This window comes from Nicotiana tomentosiformis, chromosome 4 (assembly GCF_000390325.3).
Source record: "Nicotiana tomentosiformis chromosome 4, ASM39032v3, whole genome shotgun sequence".
Taxonomy (NCBI): Eukaryota; Viridiplantae; Streptophyta; class Magnoliopsida; order Solanales; family Solanaceae; genus Nicotiana; species Nicotiana tomentosiformis.
This window is the reverse complement of record NC_090815.1, coordinates 100,877,411-100,892,838: the sequence shown is the minus strand read 5'-3', so window position 1 is coordinate 100,892,838 and position 15,428 is coordinate 100,877,411. Positions and strand designations below refer to the sequence as shown.

The 15,428-nt window shown below is 34.5% G+C and overlaps 2 protein-coding genes across 3 annotated transcripts; one reads left to right on the top strand and one right to left on the bottom strand.

Moving 5' to 3' along the window:
• Nucleotides 1-6,080: 6,080 nt before the first annotated feature.
• LOC104102553 (uncharacterized) lies at nucleotides 6,081-14,337 on the bottom strand. 2 transcript variants are annotated; one of them, XM_033657786.2, is made up of 2 exons: nucleotides 13,517-14,337; nucleotides 6,081-7,896 (listed from the first exon to the last, which is right to left on the bottom strand). In XM_033657786.2, exon 2 carries the CDS (start codon nucleotides 7,818-7,820, stop codon nucleotides 6,408-6,410), a length of 1,413 nt encoding a protein of 470 aa, XP_033513677.1. In that variant the 5' UTR covers nucleotides 7,821-7,896; nucleotides 13,517-14,337; the 3' UTR covers nucleotides 6,081-6,407. The 2 variants fall into 2 exon arrangements, with proteins under 2 accessions (XP_033513677.1, XP_009608581.1); XM_009610286.4 differs by lacking the exon at nucleotides 13,517-14,337 and adding an exon at nucleotides 8,057-8,603.
• LOC138910237 (uncharacterized) lies at nucleotides 11,894-12,658 on the top strand. Its single transcript, XM_070201463.1, has one exon. It carries the CDS (start codon nucleotides 11,894-11,896, stop codon nucleotides 12,656-12,658), a length of 765 nt encoding a protein of 254 aa, XP_070057564.1.
• Nucleotides 14,338-15,428: the final 1,091 nt, after the last annotated feature.

The window sequence follows — 15,428 nt, the reverse complement described above, 5'->3', positions numbered from 1 at the left end:
TTCTAGTCGTGATTTATGTGAAAACTATTTTGCCAAATTGTGTAGAGATTGTGATTGTGATACACCTCCACCCGCATACATTAGGGTGAGGCGGCATGATCGCTTTGTGTGGGGATTATGGTATAGAGATTGCGATTGTGATACACCTCCACCCGCATATATATATATATATATATATATATATATATATATATTGGGGGTGAGGCGACAAGACCGCTTTGTGTAGGAATTATGATATTGTGGGACTGCACCTCCACCCGCTTATATTGGGGTGAGGCGGTACGACCGCTTTGTGTATGGGTTTTGGTATTGTTGTGGCACCACCACCCACATACATTGGGGTGAGGCGGCATAGCCACTTTGTGTAGGTTCTTGGTACTGTGGTTATATATTCACCTGCATATATTGAGGTGAGGCGGCAGGGCCGCTTGATTATAGTTGTGGTATTATACGTACACATCCACCTGCATACATCGGGTGAGGCGGCGGGGCCGCTTTGTGTGAAGATGGTTATAGAGGATCTCATCTTAAACCCTATAAATATTGTTGATAGCTTTTAATAAGCTTGCTATGGTTGAGACAATTATCTATATTATTCTATTACCGCACTGGCTCATCATAATTATCTTGTATTTTTAAATTTTTAAATTGGTGTTTAGTTTTCATACTAGTACTATTCGACGGTACTAACGTCCCTTTTGTCGGGGGCGCTGCATCTTTAAATGGATGCAGGTGGTTCCACAGCAGGAGACATTGATCAGTGATAGCAGTACACCTTCTTCCCAGCTGACTTGGTGAGCCCTACTTCATCCCGGGGTCATGTATCTTTTGTTCGTTATGTATTATAGTTGAGGTATAGCCGGGGCCTTATTGCCGGCATTATCATTGTACTCTTCTTTATCTATAGAGGCTCCGTAGACATAGTGTGGGTTGTGTATTGGTACTGGAAAAGACAAACTACGTTATATTATGGTTGTATTACTTGTTCTAGTTAAGACAACTAAAAATGATGGAACTATTGATAATGAGTTGGTATTGTGAGCATGAACACCTTTTTGTCTAATTAATGAAAATATGTATTATCTTCTTTCGTGGATGAGTTTGGGTAGAAGGAAATCTAACAGGCTTGCTCGGTCGGGTTCACTCGGTTGAGCGCCAGTCACGCTCCTCGGTTTTGGGGCGTGACAGTTATATTCATAAAACGATACAATACGATACGATACGATACGATACAATACAATATATTATAAAATGGTGGGTAACAATGATCCAAACAGAGTGTAAACAGTGGGTACAAGCTAAAAAAAATTAAAAGTGGTTACATGATAAATGGGGACGCCCAAATAGGACGCATGTGCAATTTTTTGTCAGTTAGAGGGGTAATTTCCACAAATATGTTAATTGAGTGACACTATTTAAGTTTTGATCAACGTCTAAATAAATCTTGGAAACTTGTGGGGCACTTGGTCGCAAGTTCTAACGGATCGGCAAAAGTTCTAATGGATGGGCAAATTTGCCTTGCGACAATTCGTAATAGATCGTCATGACTTTAGTACAAATTAGGTTATAAATAATGGAACAAAATATTCACATAGAATCGCGGTAAGTTCTGATAGATTGACAAGGCTTGCTTTACCGCAACTGTCATTAAGAATTATTTATTGCCACAGGTTCTAGTTGTTCATCTTTTATTCTTTTTATTTGTTATTTTTCTTATTTATAAATTAGTTCCAACAATATTCTTAGAGGCGTAACTGATGTGTTTAAGAATTAGTTATTATGTATTTTTATTAAAAATATTCTTCTTAATTATTCAATCTAAATACTTAATGGCTTATTCAACTAAAAATTATCCGAGCTCCCGGATAGCACTAAAAGACCTATTAAAAATTTTCACTTTTACTTCTCTGCCCTTTCAACAAGTAATCATGCCATTGCGTGCTCAAACAGCCTCCCCCTCCCTTTTTATATTTTCATGAATTTAAGCTAGCATTTGGTCATAAATTCCTAAATTTATTTTAAAAAATCTGATTTCGGTGAAATTTGATTTGAAAATAAAAATCTGTTTGAACATAATTTTTCCAAACACATTTCACTTTTTTTATTAAAAAATAAATAAAATGTGACTGATACTCATAAGTTTTAAAAACTATCAAAAATACCCAACAATACCAAACAAACAAACTTACTAATCCTGTATATGCAGAACCTTTATTATCATTATCACAAACCATAGTCCTGAATATAGATAAATTTGGTACAAAATTATTATATTTATAATAAACTACATAATACACTATCCTAAAATCATAACTTGATATTTTAATATCAACTGTTAATAACATAATTACTAGCCACTATAATTCGTCAAATTGCAATAATATTACAAGATCTATCAATCCAAAAGAAAATGAAAGTAATTAGTTGGTGGATTAGATTGGTCATAATAGAAGCTGGATTTTCAAGTTTTCGCCCGATTCACCAAGGAATATTTTGGTTGCTTTTGGCGGATTGCTTACTACTAGGTTGGATCGGATGTCAACCTGTGGAGGCACCCTTTGTTACTATTGGACAAATTTCTCCTTTAGTTTTCTTCTTGTTCTTTGCCATAACGCCCATTCTGGGACGAGTTGGAAGAGGAATTCCTAATTCTTACACGGATGAGACTGATCACACCTGATTAGTGAGAAATTCTGACACCAATCATTTACGAGTGAGTATTACACCAAGAATTTACAAGCGGATCGAGGAATGAAGGGAGAGGAATTAGAATAGAAAGAAAGAGACGGATTTCGAATTAGAGTAAGGGCACGCTAAGACATTCCTTTTCGTGCTTTCGATCTGCTTACTTTGAATAAAGATAAAAAAAATAATAGATAGGCGGAAAGGCTTTACACAAGATTTTTTTAAAATACAAAAATTTGGAGTAATTTTTAGAATTGTTAAAAAATCAAACAGTAATATTTTGGGAAAAAAACATGTCTAGCTAATTTTGGGATTTGAAAATTTTGTTTTCAAAATCTTCCAAAATATTGATAAAATCCATAAACAAACATGTTTTGCCAAAATATTTTTTAAAAAAAACTTGGCAAAATCTATGGCCAAACGGGGCTTAGAAAACCCGTTTGTCCATAGATTTTTTTTTGATTTTTTTCTTTCAAAAATATGTTTGTCCAAGTTTTTGAAATTTTTTCGAAAATTAGTTTTTCAAAATCAAAAAGTGGTTTTGATAATTTTTCAAAAATTTCAGAAACTTTTGTTTTCCCACTCATAAAAGTGCAATATTTTTTCAAATAAAATGCATGTCGCCATTTTTTAATTTAACTCCAAATACTTTTTTTTTTCAAAATTACAATTTTTATTTCTAAACGCCTACTAAATTGTTTCGTCTAAAAGTTTGACTAATAGTTAAAAAAGAACATTATTATTTGATAATCTAAAGGCCCGTTTGGCCATAAAAATTCATTATTTTTTCGGAATTTTTTTTAATTTTTCGAAATCAGTATTTGACTATAAAATTTTTAAATTTCACTTGAAATTGAATTTCAGAATTTTTCGAATATTTGAAAAACTTCAAAAAGACGTTTTTCAAAGTTTTCACCTCAAATAACTAAAAAGAATTCATAAACAACTCCAAATTATATTCATGATGAAACACAACTCTAAATTTCAAATACCATTTTCACTTACTTTTTCCCCCTACTTTTTCCCGAAATTTCAGTCTCCAAACGCCCATTAAGTGTATAGAATAAAGAGAAGAGGCCCGCTTTCACCATAGTTTAAAGCTAGGTGTTAGAAGAAACATGAAAAAAGATGAAGCAGCTTTCTCAGATGGAGACTGAGGATGATGAAGTTGAGAGAGTTAGAGAAATATTAGATTGAATAGATTGATGGATAGAGATATAAATAGCTATTGTGAAGCAATAATCATTGCTAAAAACCAGATTATTCTGTGGAAATTGGGGCCACCATTGATTCCATAAAGCTTTGTCACATGTCTTTCAAACCTCCTAAAATCTTCAAAAATCTCATGGCTAATCATCTCCCTTTCTTTTTCACTTTATTTTTTGCCTCCCTTTTCTCGCCTAGTAAGATTTACTATCATTGCCATTTTGAAAGTAGAAAAAATATTATATACTCATTTACACACACAATAATTTCTCTAATCTGATCTCTTTACTAATCATTTCTCTTGCTTTAGATATCGTACTAAACCCTTTCTCTGTCCCTTCCCCTTACCTTTACTTCCTTTCTTTCGTCATATCTTATTAACAAGAACAAAAACAATTCATTTTGTGCTCTTAAACTTTTCTGGTATTTAAAAATCAAATTCTTCATATTATCTGAAATCTCATTTTTCTTCCCTGATTCTCATCAAAAGGGCAACGATAACAAACGTGGAAACATGCTTTCCGTTCCATTTGATGTAGAAGTTTGACATCAGAATATGAAACAACTCGTATACTTGCATTTAATATGAATTGTAGGATCAGTTAAAGAAGTTGTGGGGACTTTAGAGAAAATTTTTGATTAACTAATAAATAGTCCCACGTACTAAAAGAATAGACTTGTAATGAGATGGTGGGTCTTAAAAGTTTTGGTACCCACTGGAAATATTATTGTTTGCTTAATATTTAAGAGATGAAACGTGTGTAGATCGTAAGTCTGCAGGTGTGACAAAAAGGTCATAGCTTAGTCTAAATAAATGAAATTGTCCGTCGAAAGAAAAATTATTTTGCCGTCTATTCTAGAAATTAAGAAGTGTGTTACACCAGAGAGTCAGGATTCATGATTTGAATGCTATTGTCTCGAGTTTGGGATTCTTCCACTACCTATTTGATTTATTGGATTCTGAATCTATTAGTAAATGAACCCATATGTTACATAAGCCTCTTATTTTATTTTGTTACAGTAGGTAACTTATCTTATTGAGGATTACCTGCATATTTTTTTTGTGTGTAAAAAATTGTTTACATTACGAGGTTTTAGAAGCTAAACTCAAAAGATTAGTTGTATACCAATATGTACGTTAAAGTAATCGTGGTTGGATTTTTTTCTGCAAAATTTCTTGTGGTCTCATGAATACTATCTTTTTATATCCAGATGAACCAAATTCGGGGTTCAGGTTAGAGAATTTTGAGAATTCCCATATGACAATGTGAAAACACTAACTTTTATTTATATATATATATATATATATATATATATATATATATATATATATATATATATATATATATATATATATATATATATATATATCCATTGTGCTCTGGTTAATATTCTTAACCTAGAAATTTACGCTACTGTTTTATTGACTTATGCAAGTTTGTTTGGCTGTCTTTAGTTGACCAACAAACTTCATCCTCGCTAAAAGCAAATGAAATAGATTGAGATTAAACAATATAAGTGATAATGGCTTGACTAGTGTTTATATACACAAACAATTAATTCAAGAGTTCAAATATTATTTTTAAAGTGGAATAAAATGATAAAAGTTAGAGTACTAATTTATCAGTAGATGTACTATGTAAAACTCCTAGTCTAAGTAATTTAGGGCGGCCTTCTTTTTATTTGTTTGGTTAAGCGTTTTTTTTCCTTTTTGAAATCTCCCGGGCAGGGTAAAGTCTACATACACACTACTCTTCCCGGACCTCACACTTGAAATATTATTGGGTAGTTGTTGTTATTTGAAACGTCATTTGAGAGTTGAGACATTTCTGAAAAACAAATTAATTATTAGGTAATACTCACAATTTTGTACAAATATACAAGTACTTTGGTTGTTTTGCATAAATTTTCTAAAATACTTGTTAGGAATAGGGGAAATGCAAAATGTGAAAGATGATTCGAAAGGAATAACATGTAACACCGCGTCTCTGTGTAAATACTGATCAGTACGCATGCCATTGCTGACAAGTTTGATTTTACCATTAAATAAAAATAAAGGAATTTTGTGTAATGAAGTCTATTCTCAAAGATTCTACCTTACAATACGATCGGTGCATAATTAAAACCAAAAAATAAAAGAAAAAAGGAACCACCTTAACTATGATAAAACGAAGAAAACAACCAGATAATACCTTCCCAGAATTCCCATATATTCTACCAAATATTTAATCATCAAAGGAGTACAAAATATGCTATATCTACATGTGTATTACAAGGTATATAATTAATCAAAAACAAATTAAAATACAATAATTAAAAGGAAAAACTCACCAAAGTGATCTCAGTCATCAATGAATTCTATCCCATTGCGCAGAATACTAACTTACTCAAGTTAACAATTTTTTTTCAATCGTCAGCTGTGATTGTTTCTTCTTAATTCTACTCGGAAGGGCATAGTGGTCCGATCCTTCCCTTGACCACACGCATAACAGGAGCTTAGTGCAACTGTCTTTTTTCTACTCGGAAGGGCAATTAGTCCAAGAAGAAACTGGTCCTTCACCTGTTGAGCATACATTTTCCAAACCCTTCTCATGTTGATGGAATTCTGATGTAGAAGAATTACCTGAACAATTCAACTTATAACCACTAACATGTTGTTGTTGTAATGAACTTCCACCATTATTGTTATTATTGTTGTTACCACCAAAAGACGATCTCAGCTGATTTTCTTGACCTCCATCATTATGACCATTACCACCTGATCTCCATAATCTTGAAAGATTATTTCCATCATTTCTTGTTTGACTAGAAATTCTCCCTTGATATCCACTGATAAGATTTGCAGTACTGACTTGTTGATCGTGACTTATTCCAAGCTCATCTAAAGAAGGAACAATAGTATTTGTTCCTTGTGATGACTTTGTGCCAAAAACCTGTGCATTATTAACCAATGGATGATGCTGCTTAAATGAAAGAATCTGATTCTGCATGTTGAACAAGTTTTGTGCTTGTTTTTGTATTCCAAGATGATCAGAACCTAGTTGAAAATTTGTCGAGGTAGAGGTTGAGGCCATGGTAGTACTGGTACCAATTATAGAGTTTTTGTTTCCAGTATTATTATTTGTTGGCATTAAAGCATCAATCATGCTAGAACTCAACAGTGATGATGAAGAAGTACTAGTAGAAGAAGATAATTGTGGCATAAATGGAGATACTTGATTAACCTTTTGTGCTGAAGGCCTTAAAGGGTAAAGTGGTCCAAGAGTATCCAAATGACCCGACCTCATCGCTGAGCCAGCTGTAGAAAAAAGATCAAGGCGGCGAGTGTAGGCTGAACCAGTAAACGGAGCTGTAGGGATGCCAGTGAATTCTTGAACCATTTGTCGAAAATTTGTGGTGTCAGTAGTAAGGACAGTAGTTGGCGCTCTCCTTGATGCCCTGGTTCGTTTTTTCGGATTTTTTACCACATTGGGCTGATGTTCGGGCTGGGCCGAATTCGAAGCCCGTTGTACAACATTACCCGCAGCTTCAATCAAAGATTGTTGTAATGGTACTGAAGATGAACCCGAAAAAAGGTTTTGATGAAGAACAGCTTGAGTTGCATTTGATGAGGATGTACCAAAGTTGTTGAAGTTTTGGTCAGATCTTAGACCCCGTTGTGACCAAATGAGATCATTAGTATTAAACTGAGAATTTGCATTTTGTGGGAAATTGGTGTCAAGATTTTGTGAGTGAGGATCAAAGAAAGTGGGATGTTGGTGGTGAGAAAGAAAAGGTGGAGGTGGATTATTATTAGAAGATATTGAACCAAAATGAAGAGAAGGATTATTATTATTATTCAAGAAAGTAGAAATGGATTCTCCACGTGAATCATACTCTTCATCACCACCACTTGAAGATTGCATACTACCACTATTCCCAGAATCCATTGGCTTCTAATGTAGTTAAAAGGTCAAGAGAAAGGAATAGGGAAAGAAAAGTCTTAAGAGCTATATTTACTAAAACCTGCAAAAGAGAAAGCGATAGTTGCAAAGTTTGAATAAGATTCTGAGATAGGAAGCACCAATATAGTATAGAGATTAATCCAGAAAGAGGTAAACCCAAGAAACCAAAATACAAATAAAAAACAGTATTAATAGATTCAAGAAAAGATTTAAAAAGGTACCCATATATCTTGAAAGTTCTGATAATAGATGATCTAAACAATGGAGTTAGCTCATCAAGTTCACTTTCTTGGACCACAAGCTTGTACTCGAACAATATTAAAAAAAGGAAAACAAATATCTGGGGCTGTAAAAAAAAAGTAAAAAGATTAGATTTGAATTCTTGTATCAGATATTCTGCATTTCTTTTTCTTCAAAAACTCCTGTAGATTAGGGTTTGAGAGAAAGGGGAAAGAGAAAAGAAAGGAGATAGGAAAGGTTAAATAAGGGGTTGGATTGAGAGAAAGGGAAGGGGGCTCTGAAAGAGATGCAACAAGTAAAAAAGCTTACGTTTTTCCTATACACTTAGGAAAAGGAAAGCTTAGGTGGGGGACTGGGTGGGTGGTGGGGTCGCCATTGGAGGGGAGCAAAGAAGCTGCCGGTAGGTGGCAACGGGTCAAACTCAAAGATATAGATAGTGAGAGAGAGAGAGATAATAAAAAGGGGTAAAAGAATAGTTGGCGAACCCTTTAGATTTAAGTGTGAAAATAAGAAAATTGAATACAAGAAAAGTTTCATGGAAACATGAAAGGGAAGAAAAACAAATGTACTATAGAAGTATATTATAATAAAGTGATAAAGATATCTAAAAGAACAATTTTTTATACTTAAAAGAGTGGGTAGCCAACTGAACTTACTTAAGCTGTCTTGTAAAGCAGAGGCGAATATAAAGTTGAGCCGTTGGTTTCATCTAAACTCACTAATATTGTTGTGATGTATAAATTTATATATAAAATTCAATTAAAATTGTAACATAATATATTATTTCATAACTTTAATTCAATGCTAGAAACTTTAAAATTTAACATTTTATAATTTAAATCCTGACCAAGAAAAAAAACTGTGTGCTACCGCGCCGTTTCATATTGTCACGTTAATGAAGTTTACCAATGTTTCAATTTGGAAGGATGTTCTTAAAAAAATGGAGTACTTGTCTTATTTGAGAGTTGGGACACAATAAATTTTTCTAATAAATAATTATTCTGATATTTAGAAGATCAAACTACATTTAATTGTTTGTCTATTAAATTTACATCTTCTTGTAATAGTTATCGTATGATCAGTATAATGTTAAGTGAATCCTTAGATTGAAATCTAATGTTGATCAACAATTCGTTTTTAATTAAGACAATTTAGGAGCTTCTCAAAACTGCAAGTTCTCTAAATTTAATTAGATTATCCATGCTTTAAAAAACATGATTGATAATTACAATCCTGGTTTTTATCAATCAAATGATATACTTAATGAGAAAGTGATGGCTAACGTGCTATGAGGTTCTAAATTTTTTTTCCCATTTCTTTTTGCTCTATTAATTTTCTAGTTATATGATTAGTATTCTTTTTTATTCACAAGTCATGCACTGTCTAGCTTCTTTGCAACATGTGACTTCCAGTGGTTACGGAAAATCCGCTTATGTGACTATGTTTTTAAAAAAAATAAGAAGAATAACATGCATATAATATAATCCAATCAATTTAATATATTTTATTTAAAAGAAATTCGGTTAACAAAACTTGATACATAACAGATGCAATTGTATACCTCATCCTTTGACCAAGTCAGAATGGACCATCCAGAAACTTGCTTGAAAAATTAGAAAATAATTTAACACAGGGAATCTTTTACCGTCCACGTCACGAATTAGTATTGGCACTTGTTGGTAGCCATAATAGAGGTAGATCACAATTTTGAGTCTATGAATTTCGAATTCTAAAAAAGACAACTTACTTAATTTTGGATAAAATATTTATAAGTATTCAATTAATTTTTTAATATAAATATAAAATTTTAACTAAAACTTTTGTGTTATGTCAAACCCGTAACTATATACTCTCTCTCTATGCTCTCGGCGTAAGGTAGTTAACCTACGCCGGTGTGTCCATGGCAGGGGCGAGAGGGAATGGAAGAGGATGAGGAAGAGGGCGAGGTCGCCCAAAAAAAAGTACCGATCATCACCATCGGGAGCTCAGTAGGAACTCGTAGCTCAGAACCCAGGAACATTGATGAAGAAATACCAGCATCCCCCACGAACAAAGGGGATCTAAAGAGGGGAATCAAGGAGAATCATCAACTGGAGCGATGAAAAAGCTCCAATTGTGCCCATCAACACAAGAGGAAAGAGCAGATCTAGAAATAGAGAAGACAATGGAAATCACTATTCCACCAGTGAAACAAAGCAATGAAACTGTAATTCCAGCAGGAGAGGAGAACAAGCATGCAGAGAAGGAAGTCACTCAAACGTGGGTTAACCTATTTGCTAAGAATAGGGCTGCTGAAAATGGTATGGCCCTAACTTATATCCCACCACAGATTGTCAATGGTCAAATAATTGTAAAATTGGATAAGGATGAAGTTGATAGAGAAACTGAGAAATGGAAAGGGGCTCTAATTGCATATGTAATTGGGGACATATCGGGTTATAATGCTATGAAGAGGTATATAGAGTTAAATTGGAATGCTATTCCAGAACCACATCTGTATATGCATGAGGAGGGCTATTACATAATCAAATTCAAAAGGAGAGAAGATATGCAGGAAATTCTATATTCTGGCCCATATACTATCAACAATAGACCTATTATTCTCAAGCAATGGACAACAGATTTCGATTTTGAGAAGGAGTTTCCAACAGAAATTCCTTTGTGGATCAAATTCCCTAAGCTACCACTGAATTATTGGGGGAATAATTCACTTAGCAGGATAGCCAGCCTAATTGGAACACCCATGTATGCAGATGAATGTACTGCTAAGAAAATCAGAGTATCCTATGCAAGGATGCTAATTGAGATTGATATAACTAAACCACTGTTAGATGAGATAACTATGGAGTATCCAAATGGGAGAGTATTCCTACAACCAATCATTTATGATTAGAAGCCAATGTTCTGTGAAAAATGCCAAGCCATTGGGCATAAGTGTCAACATGAAGGTAGAAGACAAAAGCAACAACATAAGGATCAAACGAAAAAAAAGAGGGGAACAAAGAAAATAGTGCGGCAATGGATTACTAAAGACAAAGGCAAAGCAAAGCAACATGTGGAAGAGGAACATCTGCCAAAGCCTAATCAAGACAATCATCAACAGGTGGAAACAAATACAATGATAAGAGTCACAGAAGCAGGGCAGAATTCAGGGGTGGTGAAGACCAATATGCAAGTGCAAAAAAAGGACACAACCCCAGTGGCAGCAAACACGAGCAAGAGTAAAGCAAGAGCAAGCCCAGAACTAAATGACATCAATTTTCCAGTACTAGGATCAGTGCCATTAAATATTGGGTTTGGAGTATTTGAATAGATAAGTGATAGAAGTGAAATGGGTTCAATCAAAACCTCCCGATATAGGAGGTAGAACAAAACGATCAATATGACTTGGCTTGTGTGGAATATACGAGGATTGAATAAGAGATATAAGCGGAAGGAAGTAGGAAATATATTGAAAATAAAAAAAATAGGAATATTTGCTCTAGTAGAAACAAGGGTTAAGGAGAATAAGGATGAGGCTATGAGTAAGAATATAGCCCAAGGATGGGGATGGTTACATAACTACTCAACAACTAGTAATGGTCGAATATGGGTGTTATGGGACACTAATAGGTATTAAGTAAATAAGAAAGCAGAAGGAGCACAAATGATTCACTGTGAAGTAAAAGGACACACTATAGAGTTGGCGTGTGTGATTACTGTCATCTATGGGTTCAATAATAATAAACAGAGAAAAGAGCTCTGGGAATCCCTGAAAACACTAGCTCAAGGCATTACAGTACCTAGTGTTACAAAATTTTAATGCATTGTTGTATTCAATGGATAGACTACATGGGAATACAGTCCATCAGGCAGATATACAAGATTTTGTTGACTGCATTCAAACAACCAACCTAAGTGAACTATCATGGAGAGGTGACTACTGCACTTGGACAAACAAGCAACGAGTAGAGGATATAATTTTTAGCCGAATTGACAGAGCTTTTGGTAATTATGAATGGATGATGAAATGGGGCAATATAACAATGGAGTATGGTCTGCCAGGGATATATGATCATGCTCCAATGATCCTTCCTATGGAAGTTGATCAATTAACCATAAAGTATCCATTTAGATTCTTCAATGTTTGGGCAGATCATCAAGAGTTTGAACAGATGGTAGAAGACATTTGGATACAAATAAGTGATCCCTGGGCTATAAGATGCATATGGAAAAAATTGAAAGCACTTAGACCAAGACTAAGGCAGTTGAACAACAATGAATTTAGAGCTGTGACTCAGAAGATAAAGGATGCAAGAAATGAACTTATGGCAATTCAGAGCAACCTTCAGCAGACATATAACGAGGTTATACAGGAACAAGAAAAGATCACATTACAGAACCTGAAAAAATGGTCAATGGTTGAAGAAAGCATTTTGAAGCAGAAAGCTAAAGCTAAATGGATACAATTGGGAGATGCAAACGCAAAGTATTTCTCAGTTGTAATGAAGGAAAGAACTCACAGAAAACAGATAAGAGAGCTGACAACTCTAGATGGAAGGAAGATTAATGAGCCTAAAGAGATCAAAGAAGAGGCCATTTAGTTTTACAAGAGTTTAATGGGAACATCTGCAAGAAGTCTTCCAGCAGAAAGCAGAGCTATAATGAAAAAAAGGCCCAACCTTGAATCAAAAACAAAGACTGATGCTATGTGCAGAAGTGACAAAGAAAGAAGTAGAAGCTGGATTGAAAGCCATAGAGGATGGCAAAGCTCCAGGAATAGATAGATATAATGTTGTCTTCTTCCAAAAAGCATGGTACATCATTGGGGAAGAGGTGACTAAAGCAATGAGGGAGTTCTTCTCAACTGGAAGAATGTATAGAGCCATTAATTGCACAACCATTACCCCGATCCCAAAGACTAACAATCCAACAACAATAAAAAAATATAGGCCAATAGCATGCTGCACAATGCTATACAAACTAATCTCCAAGATACTATCAGCAAGGCTACAAAAAGTAATTGACAGCATCATTTGTGAATCTCAAGCTAGGTTTATTCCAGGGAGAAAAATATGAGATAACATCATCATGGCCCATGAATTAATCAAAGCTTATATAAGGAAATATGTGTCACCAAGATGTATGTTTAAAATAGACCTCCAGAAGGCCTATGACTCGGTTGAATGGAGCTACTTGGAACAAATTATGAACCTATTGGGATTCCCTGGTAAATTCATAGCTTGGGTAATGGAATGTGTAAAGACTGTGAACTATACTATTATGGTGAATGGTGAACCAACAGACCCCTTCAATGCTGCAAAGGTCTCAGGCAAGGAGATCCTATATCTCCCTTCCTGTTTGCAATTGCAATAGAATACATGAGTCACAACTTAAAATTGATGACTAAGAAGAAAGAATTTCACTATCATCCTAGATGTGCAAAGCTGGAAATAACTCACCTATGTTTTGCTGATGACCTGCTGATATTTTCAAGAGGTGATGTTTCTTCAGTAACAGAAGTACAACATAGTTTCAACCAGTTCTCAAAGGCATCATTTTTGTAAGCAAATTTAGTAAAGAGCTTCATTTATTTTGGAGGTGTACCACATGCTGAACAAGAGCTGATACTGAGCCAACTGGGATTCACAAAGGGAGCACTACCATTCAAGTATTTGGGAGTTCCTCTATCTACAAAGAAGCTGACACTAATGCAGTGGCAACCCCTCATTGAGAAGATAGTGGCAAGAATTACATCATGGACAACAAAAAAATAACTGATATGGAGGAAGAGCTCAACTGATAAGAAATGTACTATTTGGGGTTCAATCCTATTGGGCACAATTATTTATACTACCAGCAGATATGATGAAAATAGTGGAAGGTTTCTGCAGGAGCTACTTATGAACATACAACAATGTAATAACAAGGAAAGCATTGATCAACTGGGACAAGGTTTGTTCTCCAAAAAGTAGTGGAGGGTGGAATTTGATAAACTTAAGACTATGGAACAAGGCAGCTATAATAAAGTTGTACTGGGATCTTGCAAGAAAAAAGGACAAGTTGTGGATAAGGTGGATACATACATACTATATAAAAGGACAACAGATAGAGCATGCAACAGTGCCAAAACAAGCAAGCTGGATGGTGAGGAAAATCCTAGAAGCAAAGAATATCCTAGAGCAGGAAAGTATACATGTGTGCACATGCAAGAGTGTCATTAATCAAATTTATTTACATTTACTGGGAGAACAACCCAGGATTCCATGGAAGTGTATGATGTTTGGAAATGCTGGAAGACCAAAAGTTCGATTTACACTTTGGCTACAAATGCAGAATAGACTACTAACATCAGATAGGCTGAATAGATAAGATATGGTGATAGAGAACAAGTGCAACCTATGCCACCAAGCAGAGGAGTCTAGAAATCATCTCTATGTGGAATGTGACTACATGAAGGCAGTGATGAACAAGATAATGCAATGGACACATAGCCAAAACATAGCAGCAGGGGATTGGGAACAACATGTGGAGGAAGTGATCAGGATAGCTAAAGAAAAATCAAGAGAAGCCCAACTCTTCAAGATGGTATACACAGAGATAGTACACCGCATATGGATTGAGAGAAACCAAAGAATATTTGAGAAAACAAGTGTAGAGTGGGAAAGAATAGCAAAGGAGATTGCATGTGTATGTTGTGTGCGAGCTCCTCCTAGAATAGATGAGATAGTACATAGATATAGATTCTAAATAGAAGCCTAGGAAGAGATATGAGATCCATTGTAAATATGATAGATAGCCGAGTTAGCTACCTACGACACTATTACTGGTGATTAATAAAAAGTTAGTTACCAAAAAAAAAGGTACTATAACTCTAACTCTGCTTCTAACCATAATTATTTCGCACCAAAGTTTTCCTATTCTTTGATGAAGTTATTACGTATGTGAAGGGATGAAAGAAACTTTAAGTTCATGATATGTATGTAGACTGTGCCCTCATTGGATATGATTTGAATATTTCCGCATGAATCTTCACATGATCTTTAATTTGAGCCTACACTTTGATAAATAATAAATAAAACTTAGATATATCTACCCTTGTCAATTGTCATTTATAATTAAAATGTTTAGATGGATAGGCCTCATAGTGATTAGTTCAACCACATTAATCTTTGTTAGCTGCAACCACATCTAAAAGGGACCAACAAAATATTATACGAAAAAATAAATTTAAAGACCACATCTTTAGCATTTTAATAAGTAGGGAGTTAATAATGCAAATGGAGTAGCATGGTAAATATAAGTTTGCTTTCTGTAAAATTTCCTCCTTTCCATATTAAAAAAGAGAGAAAAATTCCTCCTTTCCATTAGAAA